Source organism: Vipera berus (genome assembly GCF_964194415.1).
Source record: "Vipera berus genome assembly, chromosome: 10".
Classification (NCBI taxonomy): domain Eukaryota; kingdom Metazoa; phylum Chordata; class Lepidosauria; order Squamata; family Viperidae; genus Vipera; species Vipera berus.
In genome coordinates this window covers 22,480,661-22,507,842 of record NC_138213.1, presented here as the reverse complement: position 1 = coordinate 22,507,842, position 27,182 = coordinate 22,480,661, and the positions used below count along the sequence as shown (strand labels likewise).

The 27,182-nt window shown below is 53.6% G+C and overlaps 2 protein-coding genes across 9 annotated transcripts in view; one reads left to right on the top strand and one right to left on the bottom strand.

Moving 5' to 3' along the window:
- The first annotated feature begins 668 nt into the window (after positions 1 to 668).
- On the top strand, positions 669 to 25,148 carry FCSK (fucose kinase). Of its 5 annotated transcripts, XM_081335608.1 has the most exons (23): positions 680 to 1,272; positions 1,872 to 2,023; positions 2,492 to 2,542; positions 2,735 to 2,860; positions 5,292 to 5,364; positions 5,657 to 5,754; positions 6,569 to 6,649; positions 6,782 to 6,901; positions 7,168 to 7,339; positions 7,561 to 7,688; positions 7,993 to 8,094; positions 8,596 to 8,769; positions 9,853 to 9,926; positions 10,927 to 11,291; positions 11,547 to 11,757; positions 12,173 to 12,339; positions 13,033 to 13,260; positions 14,691 to 14,834; positions 16,264 to 16,383; positions 17,206 to 17,393; positions 23,674 to 23,773; positions 24,451 to 24,674; positions 24,928 to 25,148. In XM_081335608.1, exons 1-23 carry the CDS (start codon positions 1,203 to 1,205, stop codon positions 25,009 to 25,011), a joined length of 3,252 nt encoding a protein of 1,083 aa, XP_081191734.1. In that variant the 5' UTR covers positions 680 to 1,202; the 3' UTR covers positions 25,012 to 25,148. The 5 variants fall into 5 exon arrangements, 4 of the variants coding, with proteins under 4 accessions (XP_081191737.1, XP_081191736.1, XP_081191735.1 ...); XR_014027455.1 differs by lacking the exons at positions 24,451 to 24,674; positions 24,928 to 25,148 and adding an exon at positions 20,717 to 20,870 and having other exon boundaries at positions 671 to 1,272; positions 23,674 to 23,775; XM_081335609.1 differs by lacking the exon at positions 14,691 to 14,834 and having other exon boundaries at positions 676 to 1,272.
- Positions 17,409 to 27,182, bottom strand: part of COG4 (component of oligomeric golgi complex 4) — a 59,381-nt gene continuing 49,607 nt past the window's right edge. Inside the window, exon 20 of one of the 4 annotated variants that reach the window (XM_081335614.1) lies at positions 17,409 to 18,526. The gene's annotated coding sequence lies outside the window, so the exon portion shown is untranslated. Of the gene's footprint in view, positions 18,527 to 25,015; positions 25,183 to 27,182 lie in introns of those variants that run through there. The other 3 variants (XM_081335613.1, XM_081335615.1, XM_081335612.1) reach the window with 3 other exon arrangements.

Sequence of the window (27,182 nt, the reverse complement as noted above, 5' to 3'; positions counted from 1 at the left end):
GATGGAGGCGAGGGCGCCGGGCGGGGGTCTTCCGCTTCCTGCATCGGGGTCAGCGGGCGGGGGGCCGGGCTGCTCTGCCTCCGCCGCGCTGATGCCGGCCGAGGGAAGGGACGGGGGCCTGGCCGCCCGGCTCCGCTCTCCCCGCCCCGCGCGGGCTCCCCGTCCAACCTGCGCAGGGAGAAGCGCGAGCCCGCGGCGGGCGCTCGGCGTCTGGAGCCCCGCCCGGCGCGGCCCACCCGGTGCCGCCGGGTGCATCCGGGCGGGCTTGGCGCGCGGCCCGTTGGGCTCCGATCCGAGAGTGCGGCTTCCGCACCGCTGCCCCGGCAAGGCAGCCGCTTGGCCGGTCCCCCCGAGCGCGGCCCTGACGGCGGCTTGGCGTGGCGCGCGAGTCTGGCCGGGGAAGCCCCTCCTCGGCCGGCCTTGCTCCTCGGGCGGGGGCGCCCCCTAAACCTAACCCTGCGAGGGCGAAGCCGCGGCCAGGCTGTCTTTGGGGGCTCCCCCGACGCCTCCTCCCGGCCAATCTCGCCGGCTCCCTGAAGCAAGCCAAGTCCACCCCTTGCGGACAAACCACGATGTCCCTTAAACCACGGCTGAGTTCGGTCGGGTCTAGCACCTGGGCCCGGCTCAGCCCAGCACCACGGGTGGGCCTCCCGGGTGTCCGGCGGTGCCTCCTCCGGGCTCCGTCTCGGGCAACCTGTGTGGAGCGACCCTGGGGCGAACTGGGCGGGGGGCTTCGTGGACGCAGCTCCGGTTCCCCAGCCGGCGGGCCCGATGCAGCCGGGCCAGGTCGGGGATGCGGCGGCTCGTCCTGCCCCGCCTGCCTCTCGCTGGGGCCGCGGCGTCGGGGGAACAAGGCGGGAAGCCGCCGCGCGGGCGTGTTTCCACCTCTCCGCCCGACTCGCCGCGTTAACCTTCGGAGCGACCCGAGGGCGGGCGGACGGAGAAGCCTCTCGCCGCCGGCTCCCCGCCCCCGGTCGCCTGGCTAGGCCACGGGCAGAGGGGGGCCGCGCCGTGGGTTCCCGGGAGACGGACCGACTCCAGCCCGCCCCTTCCAGCGACTCCGCCCGTGCGGCGGACTGCATTTCCCGGCCTGCCCCGCGCCTTAAAGGGCCAGCTCGAGGCCGCAGGACTTGGCCGGACGCCGCTTCCCGGGCCCCTCCGAACCTCGCCGCCGCTCCCGGCTAGGCGGCCCTGCCGGCGGGATGGCTGCGGCCTGGACGGTGGTGGTCCTGACCTGCCAGCACCGGGACAGCGCCTTCGCCTTCCAGAGAGGTGAGACTCGAGCGCCGCCGAGGAAGGGAAGGAGCGCCGGCCGCCTTCGGGGAGAAGAAGCCCGCCCTGGTCCGGCAGCGCCCCGGGGCTTCTGGCTTCCCAGCTCGCCCGAATCTGGTCGGAGGCGGCGCTGATCCGCTTCGCCGGTAAAAAGGCAGAGCGGCCGTGCGGAGCTCCGCGGTTTCTCCTTCAAGCAGCCACCCGGCTGCTCAGCGCAGTTCAGTTGCGGAAAGCCCCGGGGGGGGAAAGCAGCCTCGCCCGCAGATGCAGCCCCTCCGGGCAAGAAAGCCGTTTGGGAGGAGAAGAGGAGGGCGGGGGGTAAAGGTAGGAACGGCGCCGACGACGTTCCCCGAGGTCCCGGCGCAGCAGCCTCCTCCCTCCAATCGCTCCAAGGAGAGCCCGAGCAGGCCAAGGGGCGGCAGGGTGCAAGGGCTCCAGCGAGACTGCAGCTCACTTGGTGTCCGGGAAGCCCTTTCGCCGCTCCTGCCTTTGGGGGAGGCCCTGGTGGCAACCCAGTTAGAGCTTCCTGGGCGGCTGGCAGCCTCCTTGCCAGGCTGGTCCTGCCCAGACTCCGCGCAGACCCTTTGTTTGCCTTCCAGAGCTGGAGATCCGCCGAGACAGAGGCTCCCTGGGCCGAGAGACCATCCTCCTCACTGTGGAAGACCCCAAAGCCCAGGTGGGCAGTGGAGGGGCCACCCTCAATGCTCTCTTGGTGGCGGCAGAACACCTGAGTGCTCAGGCCGGTTATACGGTGAGCGCCCCAACATCTCCCTCATCCCCAGCTCCTGCTTTCTGCTTAGCTGGCCCCTAAGAGGTCAGCAGCCGGGACTGCACTTCTTCCACGGTGGGCTTGGAATCTGTTTGTGAGAACCCCACCACCACCATCCCTGGAACCTCAGTTTGGGGTGGGAGCTGCCTCTGGCCCAGCTGGGCATCTGCATTGCTTGGAGGGTTGAAGCAGAAAGGCCCTGCCAGGTGCCCTGGGGAGTCTGAGATGAGGTACCCACGCTGTGGCTGGCGTTAAGCAGCCTCTTCTTCAGTCTGCTGCTGTACTCCCCTGCAGGAGCGTTGTTGCCTGGTCTAGGTATGGAACTGGGGTGGAGACAGAGCCATCTGGTGCTCCGTGCCAGTAGGGTTGCAGCAGTTCCCCAAGGTCTCCGGGTAGGGCCTGTCTCTCCATTCCAGAGCACATCCAGATCTCTCCTCTCTGCTGCTCCAGGTGGTCACTGCCGACGTCTTGCAAGAGGCCAGGATTCTTGTCTTGCACATGGTGAGCAGAGAATCTGTTTCTGCTTTGCTGCATTTTGCATTTGTGGGACCGGCTATTGAGTAGCTCCCAGCAGCCAAGGGGACTCCCTCCCCCGTGGTCTGTAGGTGGGGCTGAGGGGCTGACCGAGCCTGGGGTTTCTAGGCTGGCTTCCTCCCCGTGAGGACATCCAATGACATGCTCCCCTCCTGCCAGGGCCGGGACTTTCTGTTTGACGACTGCAGCCGCGCATTCCTCTGCCTGCCCCTCGAAGACCTTGCGGCCCCCACCGAGGCACTCACCTGCCATTTGGACAGGCTTCTGGCCACCTTGACAGAGCGGGTGAGTGAGGTGGGGGGGGGAGATGTGCCATTGCTGCAGAGTAGTTGGCAATATAAAGTTTTCAAATTAATAAATAAACAGGACAATTGAATCAGCCGCTCGATTGGCTCCGTTTCCATCCGTGGTCCCCAGGCCTGCTGACAAAAGTCTTTTTCATGAAAGGGGCAGGGTGGGGGCCAGCCATACCTTGGGGGGCACTTCCCTCTCAGAGACCTGCCCTTAGGAGCGTGGCGCTGGCCATCCGCCCAGGGGAGGGGCGAGGCTGGGTGTTTGCTCTGCTGGAGCCGGTTGTGTATCCTGCTGATGAAATGAGTTCGGCTGGCTTTGCTGGGTTTCCCTGCCAGAGCTGTTGATCTGTTGCCAGGTTGGCACTTATAATCTGGAGATCGCAGCAAGGGTCACGCACTGGATCCGTTTTTATCTTGAGGCAGCACTGATGGGATCTGGAGATGGGGAACATTAACATCGGTCCCTTGAGACAAGATCACGGTGTGTGAGATCTGTAGGGAGTTGGGACCTATTCCATCAGGCTGTCCCAGGCTCGTAATGAATCCCGTTGGAGTCCAGAGGGATCTTGGATTATTCCTGAGATTCTGGAATGAGTGGACAGTGCTGGCCTTGGGCCTCTCTCTTCTCGTGGGTCCTGCAAACCGGACTCCCCGCTCCCCCGAAGTCTGGAGGGGCTCTGAGAGATGAAACGGTGGCAGAGACAGATGCTGCTGTAGGAAGAAGAGCAAATGCCACCAGCTGTGGCCAACTGTCTCGATGAAGGAGGACCTGAGCAATGGCCCCGTCCCGTGACTCAGTTCCCCCTGAGGCTAGGGGAGTCAGATGGTCATCACCTGCAAGGCTGTTGTGAGGAAGGCTCCTCAGATCCTCTCTGGCTGTGCAAATCCGGTAGAGTTCCTGGGCTTCCTGCGATGAGCCAGCTGGTCCCATAGGATCCTGCTGGCTGTTAATTCACCACCTGTGCTTTAGAATTTAGATCCCTCCCTCCCGACTGGTTAAGGCTCCCAGGAGATGACAGATGGCTGGGTCAAAGTAGTGGTGAATTCATCCTTAAGCTGGGGGAGGGTCCCACCTGCACAAGAATTGGACCCCTCCTCAAGAACCTTTCCTAGACTAGGACATCCCGTTCACTGCCACTCATGGTTTCTTTACCTCCCATCTGGGTATTGTTTTGGGGATGCCCTTGAAGACTATTTGAAAGTTGCAGGTGTCCAAAATGCAAAACCAGGTGTGTCTCCGTTCCCCTTCTGCTTGGCAAGCTGCACTGGCTCTTGGGAGCTCTAGATGCATCCAGGAGATGGCCATCACCTGCAAGACCCTTCATGGCATTGATCTGAGCAGGAGCACCTGTCTTCCATTATTGGGCTCCTCCCATGGGGTCCGGGGGAGGCATGCCCAGGCTCCTCTCTCTTGCCCGGGGCCACGTACAAGGGCCCCAGAAGTGAGCCTCCTCTGTTGCAGCACCTGCCCTACAGAACGGCATTCCTCTTTCTGGAATGCCGATGGTCCTGGTCTTCCAAAGGGCTTTGGGTTTGGGGGTGGGGTGGGTCCATTTGGTGTGATGATGGCTTCCTGATCTTTTAACTCATTTTAATGGTTAATGTGGTCGCTTCATTGATCATTTGCAGGTCAGAGTTGCATGCCGGTTGGGCAGACTGCTAAGGTATAAATCACCTTAGTAGAGGGCGAAGGACCGTGCTTCAGAGAATGCATGATGTGCATGAAGGAAGGAAATAAAACACGATGCATAATCTTACTAAATACCTTTTAATTACAAAAATATAAAAACTAAAATATAAAAACTAAATATATATTATAAAGAGAGCTAGCTAACTACATCCTAACGTAACAGTCAGTAACAGCAAAAAGAAAAACATACATATTAATCTAGGTCAGGGGTGTCAAACTCAATTTCATTGAGGGCTACATCAGCATTGCGCTTGCCCTCAGGGGGCCGGGTGGGTATGGCCAGAGTGGGCATGGCCTACTGGGTGGTCATGGCTAGAGTGCGTATGGCCTACTGGGTGGGCGTGGCCAGCTCTACATCGTTCGAATCAAGGGTGCCTATGGGGGCCTGGACAGGAGTGGGACAGATTTGAGGGTCTCTGGCAGGAGGAGGGTCTCTGGGCCAGGGCCAAGGGAGTGGGGGCCGTTCCCTCACTGTTTCCAAGATGGCTTCGCGGGCCGCATGAAACCACTTCACGGGCCGGATCCGGCCCCCGGGTCTTGTGTTTGACATGTCTGATCTAGGTAATCAGTAAATACCTGCAAAAGCAGCCCTGAATGTCTCAGGATAATCTGGACAAGGAGAGACACACACACACCAGTTTTGGGGGGCAACTGGACCCACCTCACCCTTCTGAAGGCTTCCAGGGGCAGCTGCCCAGTTGCTTGTTCTCACTTCCTCCTTGCGTCTTTGCAGGTCTGCAAGGGTTCTCCCCCAGGCGTGTGGGTCTCCAGCACCGATATGTTTCTGACTGTCCCTGCCATGCCGGGTGAGTCTGCTTGCAGGGCGGGGGGTGACCCGCAAGCCCACAGAACCCTCTTCTGTGGAGGGGCTGAATGTGCCAGCAAGCCCCTCACTCTTGCCTTACCTGTTGTGTGCCTTCGTCACAGAGGCAAGAGTGGGAGGGGCTGCTGGAGGAGGGAAGGGCCTCTGCGCTGGGCCTCCTGGCCTTGAAGGGCCGGCTTTGGGGCCCAGATTCCTGCTGAGAAGATCTGTGGGGCTTGACAGCTCTCAGAGGGAGGGCTGGCTGGCTGGTTGGTGAAACCCGTTTCACTCTGCAGAAATCGACTGGGAGAGCTTCCAGGGGGTGAAAGTGGTTGCAGTGCCCGCCAGCATCTCCTATGCCAGGCAACATGGCATCTACTCTGTGGACTCTCAGGTGCCTCCTGGGAAGATTGCTTATGTAGGGGGGGCACTTTCTTCCTGTGCCTCACAGCCTCCAACACAGAGGCCTCTCCTCGGCTTTCCCCGTGAAGTTTGCTCTCTCTAAAATGTCACCTCTTGCCAAAGGAGGCTAACAAGAGTATGACATAAAGTAAAACCAAAATAACGAAGGACTCTGTCTTGGCCATAATAAAAAACCCCAATTCTTTGCTAGGGATTTGGCCAACGGGGATAACAAAAACATGGTTTCGGAGGCTCCGTCTGAGGGCAAAACCCGAGTCTAAATAACAGCTGGATTTTATCATGAAACAAGCGAAGAGAACACAGCCTCCAGATAAGCACCCCAGCCCTGACAGGGAGACCCAGGGTGGTTCTGGCCTTCCTGCCCTCCCAGCCAGCAGTCTGGAGTCCAGGCTCTCCGAGAGGCTCCTGTGGGGTACGGGGGCAGCTCGTGGTGCCCTGGCTTAGGCTGCCTGGAAAAGGAAACAGCTGTTCTCTCTGGCCACCCAGATGTTGCTGGCTGGGCGAGGCACTCCTGAAGGTTCATGCAGGACTGTGTCTAGTCCCAAGGAGGAGAGGGCCTGGGGTCCTGGAGGGGGGTCTGCCCCGTCCCCTGCTTTCTTCCTGGGATCCTATTTGACTTTCCCTCCTTCTAGCTCTTTCCTGCCTTTTGGGGCGGGGGTGGTGGTGCAGAATGGGCCCAGCAAAGACTGCCTGAGAGACGCAGCCCCTTTGTCCCCCTCCGGTGCCGCCAGCAGCGTCAGAAGACCCGTGGCCTGCAAGTCTATTCACCCCTTTTGCATCCACAGGGGGTGGTGCAAGACATCCTCCACCAGAGCTCAGAGGAGGAGATCCAGCGGTGCCTGGGGCCTGATGGGAAGGTCCCCCTGGTGAGTGGCAGCTTGGCGGGGCTGGGATTGTGGGTAGGGAGGCGGCTGAGTCTGCCCAGTGGACTGGCATGGGGGGGGGAGCAGCCTCTTCAGATCCACAAATTCAGAGCTCCCCCCCCTTTTCTCTGACAGGTGTGTGGGGTCGTTTTCTTCTCCTCCAGAGCAGCAGAGCAGCTTCTGGCCACCCACGTCATCCCCCCGCTCAATGCCTGCACCTACATGGGGCTGGACTCGGGAGCCCCGGCCCTCCAGGTGGGGAAGCCCTGCCTGGGCCCGGTGGGCCAAAAGGAGCCCCCTTCCGTTTGGGCATTCGTGGGAAAACCCGGAGGAGCAGCCAAGGAGAAGAGCTCCCTTCCACTCCCTGGAGGAGGCCAGCCAGTCTCCTAGAGGAAGATCCCAGAGTGGGAGCCAGGGCAGCCTCCGATGGGCCCCATCTTTCCCCAGGCAGAGCGACGGGCAGCCTGGCAACTCCTTTTCCCTGGGTGAAGGCTGGCATGCTGACTCTCTTCTCTCCCCAGCTGTCTCTCTTCTTCGACCTGCTCCTCTGCATGGCCCAGGCAGTGACTGAGGAGGCCTTCGTGGCTGGACGCAGAACAGAGATGGGAGGAGGGGATGCCCAGAGCTCTGGGACAGTTCGGAGTGCCCGGACTGTGCTGTGGAAGGCTCTCCGCACGGTGCCACTCACAATGGGTGAGGCTCCCGTTGCGTGCCTGCTGGTGATGGCGTGGGTGGAATGGGAGGAGGGGAGGGGAGGATCTGGAACCCCAGCTCAGGGGAGAGAATGGGAGGGCGAGAGGCCTGCCTCCCAGGGAGGGCCAAAGTCTCTGGCTTGGTAGGCAGAACTGGCGCCCACGGAGGGCCCTGAGCCGGTGACGGCTGCTAGCAGGCTCACGGCATCCTTCTCTTCCCAGCCTACCTCCCTGATGGCACCTATAACTACATGACCTCATCTGCGAGTGACCACATCTACCACCTCACCCCTCATCTGGGTGATGCCCACAGCAGTGGTTTCTGCAAGGTGGCCCATTCTGACGTGGATGTAAGTACCAGTCCAGCCTTCTCGTGAAGGTGGCCTCTTGGCTAGGAAACAGGAGTGGTGGGAGTCCGTAGGGAGATGGAGTTGCATGCAGTCAGCAGTCAGGATAAAAAAATTGTCCTGACACGCCAAATCCTGTTGAGGAGGCAAGTCCCTCTTTGCAGCTTGCAGGCTTCCCATTCTTGTGCAGGAGGAGGGCGGAGGGAGTATCGAGTCTTGCAGCTTCTCCCAAAGCTCTCTGTGAGCCCCCCCACTCAACCCTGCCTGGCAGAGATTTCCTGGACTTTCCCCCTTCTCTGCCACACAGGAGCCGCATCTGCTGGAGGAAGGTTGCTCTGTCACCAACTGCCTGCTGGAGGGAGCCGTGGCGGTGGGGCCAGGCAGCGTCATCCAGCACTGCAGCCTGGAGGTGGGCACGTGGTCTTCTTTCTCTCTCTTCCCCCTTGGCCCCCAAAGTCACAACTGGTGCAGAATGAGTGCCAGAGATCACCCACAGATGTGGGGCAGGATTGGGTAGTTGGAAGGGCCGGAGCCCGAGATGGTGAGGAAATGCCCAAGGTTGCCCCTGGGTACATCAGGTGCAGGGAGCTGCCTCCATGTAGCTAATCTGCCACTATAGCCCATAATGCTGGGCTGATGTCTTGCTTGGCCCAGAGAGCTCCTGGGAGAAGGCTGTCTTGCAGGCCTGGGGAAGGATGGGGTGCTGTTGCACTGCAACAAGCCTAAGAATGAAGGGGCTGGGTGGTGCTGGCCTCTTTCAAGAGGGGCTTTGACCACCTTGCCTGGGACTGCCTGCATGCCAAGCAGCTGCGGTACTGCTGAGGCAAAGCTGCCCTCAGGCCTCTCCTGTGGACTGAGGTGTCCAGGTTCTGGCCTGAGCAGGACAGGTGGCTGCTTGGTCTGTCTTCAGGGCCCCTTACACGTCCGTTCCGGCTGCCTCCTCACTGGGCTGGATGTGGCCTCCTCCTCCATGGCTCTCAGAAGCCACTTACTTGAGGACGTGGTCATTCAGGGACACGTGATCCGGCTGAGACGCATGAGCTGCAAAGTATTCACTCTGAGTGGACGTCATGATGACTGGCAGGTATGTGCAAGATGCTCATTTTGATCCATGTGGGGAATTTCTCCAGGCTTCTGGAAGTTTCCTGCAGGTTCCCACCTTCTCAGCCCCCTGAGCCATCCAGAAGAACAAACCAAATCCCAGATGATGGTTTCAGAGAGATTCCCTTACCGGATTCCTCAATGCTTTCAACAATGGCAGACCTTCTAATGGACTGGAAAAGTTCTTCAAAATTGAGGGGTACTTTCAGAGATTCTGTTTTTGCCTTGAAAGTAGCCCCTGTTGAACTGTATAGCGTAGCCAAACATCAGCACAGGAAATGTCTTACGACATTTTATACTATATCATAAAATGCTTTATGATAGTTTTTATGTCATAAAATATTTTCTGAAATTTGCCAAATATCAGTTCCATGGGTGTCATGAATCCTGGATTTTGGATGCATTATTTAACTTAAGCCTATTTGGAGTACTTTGGTTGAAAAAGTTCTGCCTGATGGCGCATGGTTTCATCCAGGTAACGGTTAGGGACACAAGAATTTTAGTAGTACACAGAGAAGCTGGATCAGACCCCTGGCTCTTGTAATCGAGTAGTCTGTACTCACAGTGGGCAGCTACCTGCACATGGAAGCCCACTAGCCCCCCAGCAGAGACCATCACGCATCTCCCTAGTGCAGTGGTGGCGAACCTATGGCACGCGTGCCAGAGATGGCACTCAGAGCCCTCTCTGTGGGCATGTGCACCGTCGCCCCAGCCTCGCCTCCCCCTGCAGCCCCTTCCTCCCCAACAGCCCCCCTGGAGGAGAGTCACCCCCGGGCGTGGCCCGCACAGAGCAGCGCAACCAAGCACATGGCAACCTTGCAGCAGCGACAAGACTCTGCCCTCGCACTCCATCGCGCGCAGATGATGCTGCGGGGTGCGGGCAAAGACCGTGGCCATGGCGGTGCTGGGTTGCCTGGGCCATCTGCTGCGGCGTGGAAGTGGTGGGTGGCCCTGAGGGTGGGGCAGAGCAGGGATGGGGCGGGTTTTGAGCACTTGGTCTCTAAAAGGTTCACCATCACTGCTCTAGTGGGTTGCTACTTCTGAGACCAGAAATTGTTCTCCACAGAGTACAGCATCCGAAGAGAATGGCACCTTCTTGAACTTGCCATGGGCAGCCTTGTATCACCGGACTGGAATACGGTATGTGATCAAATACACCTTGGTGAGGCCACGATACTCCAAAGAGCTCCTCAGTTCTGCCTGTGGATGCTGCATGTTTTTTTTATCCATCCAGGTGGGCTCACAATGAGCAGTTGGATGTCCAGTCCCTCTGAGGCAGGGAAGCTGTGGTCAGAGGATGGGTTTCCATATCACGGGTTCTTTTTAATACCAGGCACTTATGGGTGCCAGGAAGAACCTGGGGTTAATTTGTTTAGAGCTTTGGAGGGGCTTGGAGTGATGTTCTTTGAGACTCTTCAAGGTCTGGCAGCTGCAGTGCTGGAAGAGTTTGGATGCATGTCCTGGGAGCAGCTGCAGGATGGGGGCTGCACTGGCCCCTGCAAGGCCAGATTGATTCAAATCTGGTCTGTTTTCAACCTTTGAAGAACTCAGTGAGGCCCAGAAATTAAACGCAACGTGCAGTGAGCACGAGCTTATTTTGCCCCTGGATGAGCAAGTAGTCTTCAGAGGACAAGGCAGAAACAGTCAACTTCTCCCTTAGGCCCACTCTTTGATCCACTCCCAGATGGGGGCACGATGGGGACTGCAGAGAGAAGCTAAAAGGGGGGGGTTGCACCCCACTGTGCAGTCTCAAGCTAAACAATAAGGGAAATCTATTGTTGTGGCAGTGATACATTTTTATCTGGTATTATTGCTTTGGGGGATTGAGATAACGTTCTCCAAGTTTTGCTGCTCTCTCTTTCACTCGGACATTTGCTAGCGAACATGCAGTTTTAATCCTGGCCAGAGAGGTGATGGCTGGCAGACTACAGGCCCTGGGTCTTGGTGTTCTTGGCCTCTGCCCTGCTCTCAGGGGGCCAGCCTAGCTGCCAGCAGCAGGGCAGCCCTGCCCATTCCTCGGCTGGGCTGGCCCTCTGGGATCTGCTGAAACTGCTCATGCCTCAGGACTTTGCTCTGGGACAGTAGTCGAGCACTTGCATTGCCACTGCCGCCTGCTTCCACTGTGTTCTCACCTGAGTAGGAGCCAGGACCTGTGGAGCCCGGATGTCCCACCGGACAAGCGCTGCCTGCTGAATGCCCGTCTCTTCCCTGTGCTCTGTGCCTCTGAGCCCCTGGACCTCGGGGACCTCTTGTGGCTCTTGGGCTCTCCAGAGACCCGGCGGCTGCAGTCCTGGAGGAGGGCCTGGCGCATGTCCTGGAAGGAGATGAGGGCCTATCTGGACCAGGAGGCGGAACTGGCCTCCCGCAAGGCCATCTTTTTCCTACAGGCCCAGCGCAAAATCCAGCGGGTCCTGACCCAGCAAAGGAATTGCAGCCTCCTGCCCCTGATCCGCTCGGCTGTCCTGGATGGCTTTGGGGAGGCGCTGCTGGATACCCTGGACCGGGGTAAGGAAGCGGGTCTGGAGGGCCCACAAAGCCCCCCGTTTGCTGACCTCTGTCTAAGGCCAAGCATCTTCCTTTGCCAGACCACCTTTGGGAGATGGGGGGGCACCCCTGTTGGTTGGGGAGAGAGTTTTGTTTAGCCCAGCCCTCTGCCCAGGCTCTGAGTGGTGTTCCCGGCAGGTGTGTGCCAGTGGGGCAGGAGAGGGAGAATTCCCAGCCCCCTGGAAGAAGCCCCTCTTGGCCCTCCTTCCTCCATAGTGGCTGCCACTGCTGGGGATCTGGGAGTCGCTGCTCGGACACTGGCGTGCATCGCGGATCTCCTGGGCTGCATGGCCAGAGGAGAGGGGGGCTTACGGAGTGGCCCCACCGCCAACCTTGCTTGGGCTGCTGCCTTCCGTCAACTGGAGAAGGGAGACATCACTCTGGGCATACAGGCGCTTGCCGTGGAGAGGAAGAAATGGCTAAGCAGGTACTGGAAAGTGGGGGTGGGGGTGAGATACAGGGCAGCCTCAGCAGATCTGCCAAGAGGACCAGCTTCTCACTCGGGGACCCTGTTTATCTCTTGGCCCCACAGCTCCCTGGAAAGACCCCTTGCCCCACGGCAGGCAGCTGGGGGCCGTTGCTCTGCCCCTCCCAGGCTGCCACCAAGCAGCTGAGCCATTCGAGGGAGGCTGTGTGGCACGTGGGGGGGGCGCTTCACCCCTGCCATCCTTCCTTGCAGCCAGGAGGCTCCAGGGGGGTCCAACAGGTCTGCCGTGCTCCAGGGGCTCTGGGGAAATTTCTCTGCTTTTTGGGAAGGTGTCTCTGAGGGCAGCACAGCCCTCCTTCCAAAGGGGACTTGCCCTCCAGAGGCCCCCAGCAGCCCGGCTCCCTTCCTCTTGCAGACCCATCCTGCTGGTTCGTGCTGCCCGACACTATGAGGGGGCCGAGCAGATCCTCATCCGCCGGGCCGTCCTGCTCTCCTGCCGGTTCATCGGCCTCTGGCAGGTGGAGCTGCCTCCCCTGGGCTGCTGGGTGAGAGTGGAGTGCCCTGCACGGATCGACCTCTCTGGTATGGCAAGAGCAGAGGGTCTGGGGCCTGGGGCCAAGGCTGGTCCCCTAGGCTAAACACTTGGCTAAAATCTGTCTGGTTTGCAGCTTGGAGGGAGCGATGGCCCGGGGCAGTTGGGTGAGCTAATAGTGGGGATTGGCACGTGCCAAAAGCCCTGAGCAGACTGAGGTTGGAAGATGCCTGATTCAGGCCCTGTCCATCTCCGAGGACCGTGCTTTGTTCTCTTCTTCAATAGGCAACATGCAGTAGATGCAGTGAAGGAAACATCTCCTTTATTTCCCTAGGAACCTCCCCATCTGCTTGGCCACCAACGTCTCACTATGTGCAAACTCTCTGCATGGAATGAAAAGGGGTGTCATTTTTGCTTCAACACCTCCCCGCTAATTCTGTAGTAGCAGAGGCCCCCCCGTTTCCTTCTCTGGCCATAGCAACATCCTCTGCCTGTGGACAAGGGCAGCCAGAGGTCTGCAGCAGAACCATTCACTTTCTGCCCAAGCCTTCATCATCCTTCTTGGTGGTTCTTAGCCTCAAAGCTCTTCCTGGCTTTCACTAGATCGGTTTCGGAATTGAGCAGGAGACGGGCCACATTATGCCTGATGAGGGTTGAGCCAAGAAATTCCAGGGGTAGAAGCTGAAGCTTTGTCAGTGGGATCTGTCTTGAGGACCTTTGGTAACATGACCCGTGTTTTCTAGGGGGCTGGAGTGACACCCCTCCAATCACGTATGAACACGGGGGAGCAGTGGTGGACGCGGCTGTCCTGGTGGACGGCTGCAGGCCTATCGGTGCCCAGGCACAACGCATTGCCAAACCGGAATTGCAGCTGATCAGCACCAGTGGAAGCCTGGAGGGAGAGGTGGTGGTGGAGTTGGTCTGTCGCGACCTAGAAGACCTGAGGGATCACTCCCAGCCGCATATGCCAGGTGAGAACCTGCATCTTTTGTCCAGCTGTCCCTCCCTGGAGTCAGAATGGGAAGCCAAGAGGGTGGGCCGTGTTGTGATTCAGGGTCAGCCTGTGGGTTCGGCAGTTGGGTCGGACGACTCAGAGGAGGAGGGGGGGTGTTGAAGAGCTTGCTGATGATAGCCTTGAGGCTCCGCAGAGCCCTCAGCCAGGCCCCTCCCACCTGGTCACGACGGAGACCCAGCTGTGTGAGCCTGACAGCGTAGATGAAGATGACCCACAGCTGGCCCTGTTCAAGGACGCCCGACGCAGGAGGCAGTCAATCAGGAGTAAACAGAGGAAGGCAATGGGGCACCTCGGAAGGAGGCAGAGAGAGGCCACGCCCTGAACTGTATTTAAGGGGAATGTGTGGGAGGGCTGGTTTGCTGAAGGCAACCGCTTGGATAGTTCCTGTTTCATAGCTCCTGTTTCATGGTTGGTGTCTTGTCTTGCTCTGTTTTATGTTAATAAATTTGGCAGGCTTTTTTCCAGCCTCTTGCCGTTTGTAAAGGGGTTGTCCCTGCTTTTGCTGCAGGGCCGGTAGCAGGCTGGTACAGAACAGGCCGCTTGCCATGATCTCCTGTGGCTTCTGGAGAAGTTGTGTCTTTCTCAGCTTCTGAAACGAACCTGGCTGAAGCCGTCTTTCTCGTTCTCAGTTGCCATAGGTGGGGGGGGGAGAGGGGGAAGAAAACTACAGCATTGCTAGACTAAATACAGAGCGATCCAGTGGAAACCAAGGTCATTCCTACAGGTGCTGGAAGGTGGAGAGAAGTGTCATGGCGGCTGTCAATTGCCCTCATTGGGTAGCGTGATCAATGGCATAGTAGGGGGAGGGAAGTGTGGCATTTAGTTACATTGAATTCCTGGGGGGAAAGTTTAGAGTTGGTTTCACTTTTGACCGTGCTGATATTATGTAGCCAATAAATATGTTCTTTGAGGAAACTTCAAGCCTTGGAGTTCCGATCTGTTTGGGTCCATTAGTTGGAACTAATGACAGTCTTAGTTAGCCAAGAGGCTCGTAGAACACCTGGCAGAGTATTTTCAGCCAACCTGAATGACACCCAGGACATGGAAAGGACATTGTTATGGCATGGTTGACTTTGTTCTCCTGCCCGTCAGCCTTTGAGATGTATTGTGAATTGCTCTTCCTCTTCTGAAAGGCTGTCCTATGGCTGATGCCCAGTGGAGGAGGCCTTCAGGCTCCCGCCCTCATTTCATTGCACCCTGGTCATAAGCCTTCAAGCTCTTTCCTGAGTCTCGGCTGGGCCTTTGAGATGACTCTTTGGCCAATGCCTGCTCCTCAGTTCAGGCTTCCTTGCACCTGGCCTCTGAAACGAAGGGCCAGGGTAGGTTTGAGGGGCTTGGCCTGCTCCTCCTCTCTGGTCTTTGCTGCAACTCTGCCTCTTCTTCCAGGAGCCTTGCTCAAAGCAGCCTTGGTCTGCACTCACATTGTAAATCTCCTGTCCCCCCAAACCTTGCGAGAACAGCTGCAAGAACGTTTTGGAGGTGGCTTCAAGCTTCATACCTGGTCTCGTCTGCCCCATGGATCAGGCTTGGGTAGGTGGGGGCCCTCGGCCTGCTGTGGGTTGGTTGAGAGGCCAAGCAAGCCATGGAAATTGCTTCCCTTTAGAAGTACACTTACTTTATCATTCATTCATTCTCAATAAAAGAGAATATTTGTAGCTCAGAGTTGAAATGAGGGGTCCTTGGTGCTCTCTGAGCTTGTTTGGCACTAGCACTGGCCACTGTTACCTAGTTTGGCTAATGAAACATTTGCAAGAACCAAGCTCAGAGAGCACCAAGGACCCTTCATCCATCCATCCATCCACCCATCCATCTGCCCATCCACCCATCCATCCACCTGACCATCCATCCATCTGCCCATCCACCCATCCATCTGCCCATCCATCCATCCATCCATCTGCCCATCCACCCATCCATCTGCCCATCCACCCGCCCATCCACCCATCCATCCATCTGCCCATCCATCCATCCATCCATCCATCTATCCATCCATCTGCCCATCCATCCATCCATCCATCCATCCATCCACCTGACCATCCATCCGCCCATCTATCCATCCGCCCATCCATCCATCCATCCATCCATCCATCCATCCATCCATCCATCCAGCTGCCCATTAGTGACTAGAGGATTCACAATTAAAACATGAACAATACCAAATGACATTCCCCCCCCCCAAAGAAAACAACCCTGCAGAGAAAGAAAATAGTGCAAAACAATCAAGATTCCTGGGAAGCAACCACTGGGGCAAGCAGGGTTGTGTGCTGTGCCCCCTCTGATCTCCAGGCCAGATGGCCAAGCCAGCTCTTCAGGTCCTTTTTTAAAAAATTCCATTTATATCCCGCCCTTCTCCGAAGACTCAGGGCGGCTTACAAGCTTAGCAGTAGCCTTCATTCTATGTATATGCCTGCTTATTAGGGCTTTCACACACACACCCAAGCGGCATTATTACAAAGTCAGCTTAATTGCCCCCAACAATCTGGGTCCTTCCAGAAGTCCATCAGGTTCCTGGCCAGGGGGAGGGGAATGAGGGCTGGGGCATTATGACAGCAGCTGCCTCTTTCCATGCCTCCCTCCCTCTGAAAAGAGCTTTTCCACCAGCCCAGTTACCCCCCTTCCTGTCAGGCTCTTTTCCCACTTGGCCCTTATCACCAAGCCCACCATTTTGTGAAGGGGATGGCTCTGAGAACTACTTTTGGGGAACGTTCTCTGGGATTGAGGCCTCCCAATGCTTTCCCCAAATGATCTGCCTATCCGCAGCTGCGGGTACTGCAGTCTTCCCATCAGGGTCCTCCAGCTCTGAGATTTTATGAGGATTCAAAGTGGGAGGCTCTGAATTCCCCTCCCCCAATTGATGGTCAAGCACCCTCCTCCTTGTCCATTTGGGACCTCCAGTCAGAGGACTGAAAGGCGGTTCGCCTTGTCCCTGGGTCACACTTGTGTCGGTTTGTGTCCTCCACAGGGACAAGCAGCATCCTGGCAGGCGCAGTAATAGCATCGCTGTATCGGGTATCTGGGCGCTGTGCTAATGTCGAGTCCCTCATTCATGCTGTGCTGCACTTGGAGCAGGTTTTGACCACAGGTAAGGAGCTTCTCCTGTTGCTGTCTTAGCCAACTCTTCCTAGCATCAGTAGAAGAGGAGAATAAATCCGCAGTGTGTTGCAGCTGCTAAAAAAGGCAAAGGCTTCTTGTGGATGTATTAACAGGAGCAGGGAGTCCAGATCTTAAGCCTTTCACTCAGTCAGGTCCCACTTGGAATACTCTGCCTAGTTCTGAGCACTAGAATCTAAAATGGACACCGACAACCAGAAGTGAGTTTAGGCTAGATGTACAGGAGTGAAAACTAACTCTAGTTAGTTGGTATATTTAGCCTGCAGAAGGGGTCTGAGGGGAGATGAGGTGGCTGTCTTCAGAGAAGTAAGCATTATCCCACAGAGTACGAGTGGACTCATTCTCCACAGCCCCAGAGAGCAGGACCAAGAACACCAGATACCAAAAGGTGGGGAAGTAGATTATATATTAGAAAAAAATGTCCTGATGGGAATGCAGAATTAGCTGTGTGTTCCCCTTCCCTGGAGGTCTTCAGACAATCTGGGGGTTGGACTAGATGTGTCTGGAGGCCCCTTCCCTTCTGACTCTCAGATTCTAAGAAAATGCCATGAAATGTACCGGTCCCTCTTTGATCTCTGGCAAGGACAGCACATCCTTACACCCCACCCACCCCCAGCCCAGTCATAGGATGTTATTGGAACTCTCACTTCTTACCTGAAAGAGGAGTTGAGACTGATGACCTGCTCTGTGCCTCTCTTGCCCATTTCCGACAGTTGCTGTGGAGCAGTGAGGGGAGACTCCTGGACCCAGAGCTTCCTGGCCTGGTTCTGAGCCCCTGTGCTATCCTTTGTAGGTGGCGGATGGCAAGACCAGGTGGGTGGGCTGGTCCCAGGGCTGAAAATTGGTCGCTCAAAGGCCCAGCTGCCACTGAAGGTCGAAGTGGAAGAGATCATGCCCCCAGAAGGCTTCATCCACACCTTGAACCAGCACCTTCTCTTGCTGTACACGGGGAAGACCCGCCTTGCTCGCAACTTGCTCCAGGTATGGGAGGCACATCTTGTGACTAGCACTTGCTTTGCACATGCTTGTGCCTAGTTCTTAGTCTCAAGATTCCTCAGTGCACTTAGATGAAAAGGTGGTTACAGTCTATAGAATTCACATGAAAATGCCTCAAGGTTACAAGAATCAGCCAAAATAATGCACAGCTTGTATTGTAAAAAAAAGTGTGGAACAGATTTTCTCCTATGAAAAGTACAAACTTGTGCTACCGTACTTTGGAATTCTGTCTGCCAATAATTGCAGACCTCCAGTAGACAAATAGAATTGGATCAGAGTAGCTCCATTGGAACTAGTGAGGTGTGAATTAGCCATATTTCTCTAGGTCCAATCAAAAGGTATAAGATAAGGAAATCTGGTCCCTGGCCTAGATCTGCTCTCCAGGTGATATGCAGTGTCAGGGCCCACTTCAAAACCTCATTCTAAGAAAGCAGAACTTGTGGAAGCAGTTTCTTCCAAAATGAACTTTTATTAGGAGAAGCTGATAGCAGGCATAATAGACAGAATCTGAGGGTTTCCCACTCAGGTTAAAAGTGCCCCAACCAAGCCCCACCCCATAGTCCATCCAGTCAGCTCCAATGGGCCAAACCCCAGGTGTTAAGTCCCTTGTGGGAAAGAGGAGACAACACCAGGTTGTCTCAGGGTTGCAGCGAAGTTTTGTCAGCTCTTCAAACCATTCCTTTCTCCTCCCTGCTTTGCTAGCTGACATCAAGGGGAGAGAGTTCACAGAGGAAGTATGCAGAAAAACAGCCAAGTATTACAGTGTAGCACAGAGGAAAATAAAGCAATAACCGGCAGTGCTTTGCCCCCTCCCCTCCAGGAGCATGGCAGAACCCAGAAGTATAGAGAGAACAGAGGTTGAGGTTGAGAAAGAAAAGAGCCCCCTCAGAATTAGGGGTTCTGACACAGAGGCTCCTTGGCACAGGATGGTCTCCTGCTCTGAAAATGTCAGGTGAGCTTCTCCTCTGACAACTCTGTGGAGAGCCAGAAGTATCTGGGTGAGCTGTGAAGAAAACTCCCAGACCTGAGAACCGATAGTGGCATGTCTGTGCTGGTTACTCGCAAGCAGCCCCTTTACAATTGGTACAGCACCGCTACACAGTAGAAAGCCAGCAGCCCTGAAATGTCAGAACAGAGCAGAGATAATTTTGTAACTGCTATGGACTCTTTCTGCAAATTTCACTACTTTTCTAATAACTCTTTCGATTCAGGAAATAAAAGTAAAAGAGGGACTCCGTCCAACTTTCTCTAAATGGTTAAGTCTTCAATCCACTTCAAAACACTGTCCTTCAGTAATCAGATGATCTTTAGTAACATTCCTTTAACTTTTATTTTGCAAAACTGTCCAATCATTGTCCCTAATTAATCCAAATAAAAATCTTTCCCATAGAAAGATTGTGTTGTCTACTTGTTTAAAAAAATACTTTAAAATAATAAATCCAAATTCAATTGTCCTCTTAGTCTGCTTTCAGCTTCTTTAATTTAAACTTGGCAAGCTTTTTACCTTTAATAATTTTTCAGTATTTTAAAATTGTTGCTTCTTAACTTAAACCTGAAATGAAGGATCATTTACTGGGCAGCTTGATTGCTTTGTTGCCTCGAAGATCTCTCTTTTACTGTGATTTGTCTTCCAAATGTGTTTAAGAAAGTGTGTGCTGAGACGGGGCAAACCCAACGCCCTTTGCAGGCTCTGCTGTGGCTCTGAGCTCTGTCTCTCTCCCGCGGCCTCTGTATCCAGCTCAAGGGAAGCTCTACAATCCCTTTGGATCTTTTGGGTCTTCTCACAAGGAGCAGTTTTCCAAAGCACAAATGGGCACTCTCCTGGCCTCTCCTTGTACGGAGAGGTGCTGTCCTGAGCTTAACACCTGGCCGATGATCTTCACCGCATTGACATTCCATCATTTGTGACAATCTGCCATTTTCCCCCCATGAGGAAGTCTGGCAAATTCAATATTGTTATTATTACTTAATTCTTTATTAGATTTCTATCCCAGTGGAATTTAAGTATCTTTTCCATCTCATAACTATGTTTACATTTCGTACATATCCATTCACGTATGTACACATGCAGAAAGATATACACACCAGTGTGTGTGTGTGTATGCGGTGTACCAATGAAACGAAGTGGACGTAGTATACCTAGATTTCAGTAAGGCATTTGACAAAGTAGACCACAACCTACTCCTTGGTAAGCTAGAAAAAGGTGGAATAGACAACATCACCACCAGATGAGATGGATCTGTAGCTGGCTAACAAACCAAACTAAACGAGTAGTCCTCAATGGCACTAGATCCACATGGAGAGAAGTAAGCAGTGGGGTACGACGAGGTTCCATCTTAGGCCGAGTACTTTTCAATATCTTCATCAATGACTTAGATGAGGGAATTGAAGGGGAACTCATCAAATTTGCAGATGACACCAAACTGTCAGGAGTAGCCAGCACCCCAGAAGACAAACTCAGGATCCAAAAAGATCTTGACAAACTTGAACAATGGGCCCTATCCAACCAAATGAGTTTCAATGTGGAGGAAAGCAAAGTCCTACAGTTAGGCAGGAAAAACCAAAGGAACAAATACAGAATGGGCAAGACCTGGCCTGGAGGCTGTAACTGTGAGAGGGACCTTGGTATGCTAGTGGATGATCACTTAACTATGAGCCAGCAGTGTGCAGCAGCAGCCAAAAAAACTAATACAATCTTGTATAAACAGAGGCATAGAATCAAGATCATGCGAAGTACTGGTACCACTTTATAAAGCCACGCCTCGAATATTGCAGCCAATTTTGGTCACCATATCACAAAAAAGATGTTGAGAGACTGGAAAAAATCCAGAGAAGAGCAACTAAGATGATCAAAGGCCTGGAAAAGAAGAAAGGGGAGACATGACAGCAGTGTTCCAGTATCTGAGGGGCTGCCACAAGGCAGAGGGGGACCGGTTGTTCACCAGAGCACCAAAGGGAAGGACAAAATGGTTGGAAGCTGATCAAGGAGAGAAGCAACCTGGAATTAAGGAGAAACATCCTGACAGTGGGGAGAATCAACCAATGCAACAGCTTACTCCCAGAAATCGTGGGCGCTCCATTGCTGGAAGTTTATAAAAAGAGACTGGACAATTATCTCACTGAGATGGTATCGGACCTCCTGCTTGAGCAGGGGGCTGGACTAGAAGACCTCCAAGGTCTCTTCCAGCTCTATTCTGTTCTGTTCTGTTCTATTCTGTATCAAGTATGTCCCACAAATTTCCATTCTTTGCTCCTGCCTCATTTCTTCTTCCATCCAGTGCTTTATATTCTCCATTTATTTTTTCCAGCATTATCGCAGCCTTCCTTCCCTTCTGTTGAGCTGCCTCTGAGCTAAGGACCCTCATGGTGTGCAACTCCATAGCCTCAACACAGCAGCAACAGTAACCCATCTACACAACAGCAGTCACCAACACCTCCCTAAAGAGACCCACAGACTCCAGGGTAATGGGTCAGCAAAACAGGTTGACCAGATTGAGGCGGGAGGGTCAGGAACCCCCAACTCACTGGAATCACAAAGCAATTGGACCACCCTGTTTGTCCTACAATTGTAAGACAACAGACCTGGGTTGGAAGGGACTTCGGAGGCCTTCTAGTCCAACCTGCCCAGGCCAGGAATCCTCACAGTATTGCAGACAGACAGCAGCCCAGTCTTGGCTTGAAAACCCCCAGCGACTGAGCACCCACAACTAAGGAGGCAGCTGTTCCATTGCTTCATAGCTGTCACTGTTCTGTTCTGTTCTATTCCATTCCATTCCATTCTGCACAAGTACTCCCAATGACATGTGTATATAGAACCTTTGCTCTATGTGTGTATGTGTGTAAGATTAGATAAGTATAGAAAAAGGGAGTCTAAGAGACCCACTCAAGGCCAGCCAGAGGAACAGAAGCATTCATCCTGGAAAGGTCTCTTCTGCAGCAGACCACAAAGGACAACTTGGAAGAAAACCTGAGATTTGTTTCTCACAAGAGGCATGGTTTTATCAGGGTTTAGAGCTTTCGGTCAGAATATTCTAGTAATCCTATGGTCCAAATCTGGATTTTTAAAAAATAGCACTGGTGTCCTAAAAAGACATTTTGCATCCCTACCAAGACACACTTACCTTCAGCGCTTCACTGTCAGCGGATGTGACAGTGGTCTGTTTAATAGTTCATAGAATCAGTGGATCTGCAGCTTGAAATTCTGGCGATTATTTAGTGCAATCCACTGGATGCTCCTCCAGCCTCAATCTAAACAGATTGATTGTTGGAGAGGCCAATGCCTTCCTAGTCAGTTACTCATTCATACATTTATTCATACAAATTTATATGGTTGCCCAGTTCGCCCACAGGGGACTCTGGGTGGCTTTTAACATTAGAATCTCCAACATAAAAATTGAAACTTGGTGCCACTATGGCAGCAGCATTCAGACAAACCACTTGATCAGCTCCATCCCCATTTGGTCCCCAGGCCCACTGATCAAGCCAGCAAGGGGTGGGCCAACTGTACTTCCAGGGGCACGATGCTGCTTAGAGAAAGGCCCTTTTTCACGGTCTCGCCAGATGTACATCCCTAAGAGATACCCTGTTTCATTGTTGGGTAGCTTTTAGTGTTGGACATCCAACTAAATCTACCTTGTCATTTAAACACTCTCTTTCTCCTCCTGTTCTCTGGAACAACCCTGAGCCATCTGCCCATCTTCTAAAGGACAGCCATTCCGATACTTCTGATCAGCTTTATCTTGCAACCTACCTAGACATCCAGATCCTTTTTCCATATACTGAAACACCCCCCCCCCATATGGTTCCCTGCCCCCACCCAAACTCACACCTTTGCCTCTCCTTGCATAAAGGAAGGGCTTTGTGTTTAGCCCCGCTGAAGTTTGAACTCACAGCTCTTGCCTGTTGTTCCAGGCTTTCAAAATCTGCTAAATCCCAATACTGTCCTCTGAGATTTTTTCTATTCTCCCTGGGTTGCCTGCAAACCTCAGTCAGATTTCCTGATTTTCTCATCATTTATAAACATATTGACCAGAGCATGGCTTCAGGTGGAGTCCTAAAAGCCACTTGACCCCTCTTTCTCACCTGACACGGAGCCACTGACAAGGTTGGCTGGTCAACCATTGAATGATGGCCTGTCCAGCCCAGCTTCTTTTGTCTTCTTGATTAAGGTAAAGGTAAAGGTTCCCCCGCACATGCGTGCTAGTCGTTTCCGACTCTAGGGGCCGGTGCTCATCTCCGTTTCATAGCCGAAGAGCCAGCGTTTGTCCGAGGACATCTCCGTGGTCATGTGGCCGGCATGACTAGACGCCAAAGGCGCACGGAACGCTGTTACCTTCCCACCATAGTGGTCCCTATTTTTCTACTTGCATTTTTACGTGCTTTCGAACTGCTAGGTTGGCAGAAGCTGGGACGAGTAACAGGCGCTCACTCTGTTACGCGGCACTCGGGATTCGACCCGCCAAACTGCCGACCTTCTGATCGACAAGCTCAGCGTCCTAACCCACTAAGCCACCGCGTCCCTTCTTCTCGATTAGGGTCTCCTAATTAGGGACTTTTTGAATGCTTCACTGGTGAAAAGGGATGGTGTCTCTACTGCATTCCTGTGGTCAACTAACCTGGTTACTTCAGCAAATAAGATTATGTCTGGCTAAGTGCATCCTGGCTCTTGTCAAGCTGTGCATTCTTCTCTAAACAATTATAAGCTCACTACTTAGTATCTTGCTCCAGGGTTTTCAAGAAACGGGGCTACATTGACTGATCTGTAGCTACCCCAGCCTTTTCCTCCTGTACTCTTGATGTTGAAAACAATAATTTGCTGTGCCTCTGTATGCCCATAACCACTACAAGGGACTCCAAGATATCATCCACCTGCTATTCTAAACGGACTGGGTGGGCCCTGTCTGACCTTCTCTCTAAGTTGCCCCTGCCATCCTGCTCAGCTCATTTGAACAGTTCTCCTTTGGGAAGAAGACCCCAGCAAAGGAGCTGTGCCCTGCCCCGCCTCTTCCTGAACCTGCCTGTTCAGTTGATAGGAGAAGATCCACATTCAGCTGGTTGCCTTCAACTACCCCCCTCCCCCACATCACCTCCCGTGGCACGTATGGATCACCAGTGGGGGAAATGGTGGCAGGTCTGCTGCCTATGGCTGCCCCAAAGCTGAAGGTGGACACCGCAAGGCGGAGAGTGCATCTCTTAGCCCTCCATCAATACAAAGACCGTGAAGGAAGAGGCGTGTGTTGAAAGGCATTGCCTTTTTTCTCTGCAGGATGTTCTAAGGAACTGGTACGCCAGGCTGCCCACCGTGGTAGAGACCACCAGTGCCCTGGTGAGCAATGCCGAGGAATGCGCCCAAGCCCTCAAACAAGGTACCACCACTTGAGATGAAACTGTGCCAGGAACAGAGCAGGAAAGCCCAGGCCAGTCAGGGAATGGCTGGAGGACACCCCCACATTTTGGCAGTGGGAGAGTGTCAGTGTGCTTATGGAAGAGACCCTGGGACACAGATGGGAATTTCAGAAAGGCTTTGATTTGAGGGTTTTTAAGTGAATTGAGTAATTGTGAAATAAGAGACCCTTTTAACCTAATTGGTTAAAAAAAACAGCTGAAAGCAAGGAGTAGGAATAAACTGCCCATTTTCTCAAGGGAGAGAAGGCAACAGCTGGACTAAGACAGGCCTTGCCCTCATCCAGGGTATTCAGGAGGCAAAAGCTCCTTGGTTGCAAACATGGTGCCAGAAGTCACGGGGGAGCATCGAAGTGCTTGGGCTGAGTGGGAGGCTGACATCTGGCTGGGGAAGGGAGCCAGGGGAACTACCCACACATACCCCATTCCCGTTAAGTGTTGACACCCTTTTTGCCCTTCCCCCCAAGGGAAGGGTGACCCCCCCTAATCTTTCTCCGGAAGGGGAGGACAGTCAAGCAGACCAAATGCAGTGTGTCCCATAGAGAAAGAATGGACAGACTGACTTTAGTGCTATGGGGCTGCTTGGACCCCCATGATCCAGACAGCAGCTGGGGGTGGTGCCATCACCTTCTCCTTCCAGGTGACCTGGCTCTGCTGGGCCAGTGTGTGAATCGGTACTGGCTGCAGAAGAAAGAGATGGCCCCTGGCTGTGAGCCTCTGGTGGTCCGGCAGGTCATGGAGATGCTCCAGCCCCATGTCTATGGGCAGAGCCTGGCCGGGGCTGGCGGTGGTGGCTTCCTCTACCTGGTAACCAAAGAACCGAGGAACCGGGTGGCCTTGCAGGAGATCCTGGCAGAAGCTGCGGTAGGTGAACAGTCCCCATATTGGACAGCTCCTCCAAGGAAGGACTGCTGACTGCTGTGCAGGCTTGGGAGCTACAGGGAGATCAACACAGAAACCTTCCAAAATATGGGGGTGGCTGGGTGTGGGGGGGTGTCGAGGGCTTCCCCCGTGGAGGGAAAGGAAGGCTGCTCCCTCCAGCTGCCCGAGAGCTACGAAGGCAGGAATCACACAAGGTGCTTAGCTCAAAGCTCGTTTATCCGTATGTCTCTTTCAGGTCCTTGGAAATTTCAGCATCCACACCGTGGAAGTGGACCGAGCAGGATTCCATGTGGAGCTTTTTGGGGGGGACGCACTTTAGAGGCGTGAAAGAATGGCTCCCCCCTCTGCTCCTCCTCCTCCACCATGAAAGGGATGGAGGCAGCCACGGCTGTGTCGCAGATCCCAATCAAGCAAACAGCGGAATGAAGTTCTTCGAAAGAGTGGAAAGCAGCAAGACTGCATCTGTTGTACGAGGGATGCAACGTTCAGCCTGGCAAATATAAGCGGTCACACAAATGGGTCCCCAAAGCAAGCACTGGTTGTGAACGAACACAACCATTCATTTGCAATTACAAGATAAAAGGTTATGCTGCTTATTTTCTTAAGAGCTAATGAGGGTCTGGTGCATTTTTAAATAAAAAGTAGCAATACATTGCTTGTAATCTGAGAAATTGTACCTTACTAGGAAGAAAGAGCACATCATAAACCGATGATCCCCCTTGTAGCACAGCTGCAGTAGGTCCTGTCCTAGCCAAATGATCAGATCAGATGTTGCAGACAAGAAAAAATTGCTCTTGTAGTAAGTTAAAACTCTCAAGCGAGGGCCTGGGACCTGGTTTTGCTTTTCACTTAGAAAAGTAAAAAAAACAAAAAAAAACACCCTCCCCCCAACTTTTGAATCCACAATGACAAAAGAAATGTCTTACTTCAGAGAAGGGGCTAAGACCACCGTGGCAGAAGACGATTGCTCATCAGGGAGCGGAGGACGAGGCCTCTCTGGGGCAACGGGAGGGCAGGATGGGAAGCAGCAGAGTAAGAAAATCGGCTTCCTCTTCGAAGTTTTGAACAGCAAGACGGGTCAGGAGAAACCCCCAGAGCTGTCAGCCAGAGGCAGTTGGTGCTCTCTTGAAACAGGTCTGCACTGAACGCAGGGATTGGTTCCAGCGGCCCTCGAGGCCCTCCCCAACTTTGATTCCGATGTTACAGTATGCACAGAATCATGAATCCACAGGATTGTGATTCAAGGAACCAGAGGGATCTCGAAGATCATCTAGCTGAACTCAGTGTCCAATGAAGGAATTTCCCATTTCAGCATTCCTGGCCAATGGCCATCCAGGCTGAGCTTGAAGAAAGCAGTTCACTGTATCCTCACTAGCAAGCAGCTTCAATCTGGAAATTCTTCCAATAAAATCTTCCTGTCCAAAGCCCTGGTTTCCTGTCCTGATGTCTCAGTAATGGGTTTACCTATCTCCTCACGATGATCCAGCTACAATAGCTAAGCCAGAGTAGTTATGCCAGAGGCCAGTCAGATGAGACCAGAGGCTTGCCCGACACGGCATTTTGCTTCTGCAAGCTGCAACCGCAAAGCAGGATCACCAAGGGCATCAGAGGTGCCCACTTTCCAGGAAGGGATCGGCAGAATGCAATTCCTGCTGGTAACTGGATCCTCCTCTGTGAACTGGCACAAACTTGTTTCAGTCATCTAAGTTGATGGTCTTCATCCTGCCTTACACAGCCAACAGTTAACAGATTAACAGAGTTGGAAGGGACCTTGGAGGTCTTCTAGGACAACCCCTGTTCAAGCAGAAGACACTCTACCATTCCAGACAAGTGGCTGTCCAGTCTCTTAAAAGCCTCCAGTGATGGAGCACCAGGACCTCTGAAGGCAAGCTGTTCCATTAGGAAGTTTCTTCTTAGTTCCAGGTTGCTTCTCTCCTTGGTAAGTTTTTATCCACTGCTTCTTGTCCTGCCTTCAGGTGCTTTGGAGCAGGGCTTTTCAACCTTTTCAGATTGTACCACATTTAGGACATGACAATATTTGAGTACTACCACCAGTGCTTAGCAAGGTATCAAAAACTTGATGACTAAAAAGAAGGGGGGATTTTGGGTTTTACTGATTAGATTCATTTGTTGTTATAGAAATGGCTAGTTTATATTATGGAAAAGTAAAAAGTTGAGGTTCAATGTTAATGCCTCCTTCTACTGTAACAGAGGAAGTATGTTTTTCCCTTCTCCCCCCTTTTTGCTCCCCACTGTGTCCTACTATTTGCTTTTGTATTTTATTCTATAATCTAATAAAATATTACAAACTGTAGAAAAAAGGTACCAGTTTTAATTTCTTCAGTGGCTGTTCCTTTGCTGATCCCTTTCCCTTTGCACTGACAAATGTATGATCAATTTATCCATGTTTATTAATATGCACCACTACTAGCTAGTTCAGGGATCTTCACACTTGGTATTCAAGACTTGTGGACTTCAACTCCCAGAATT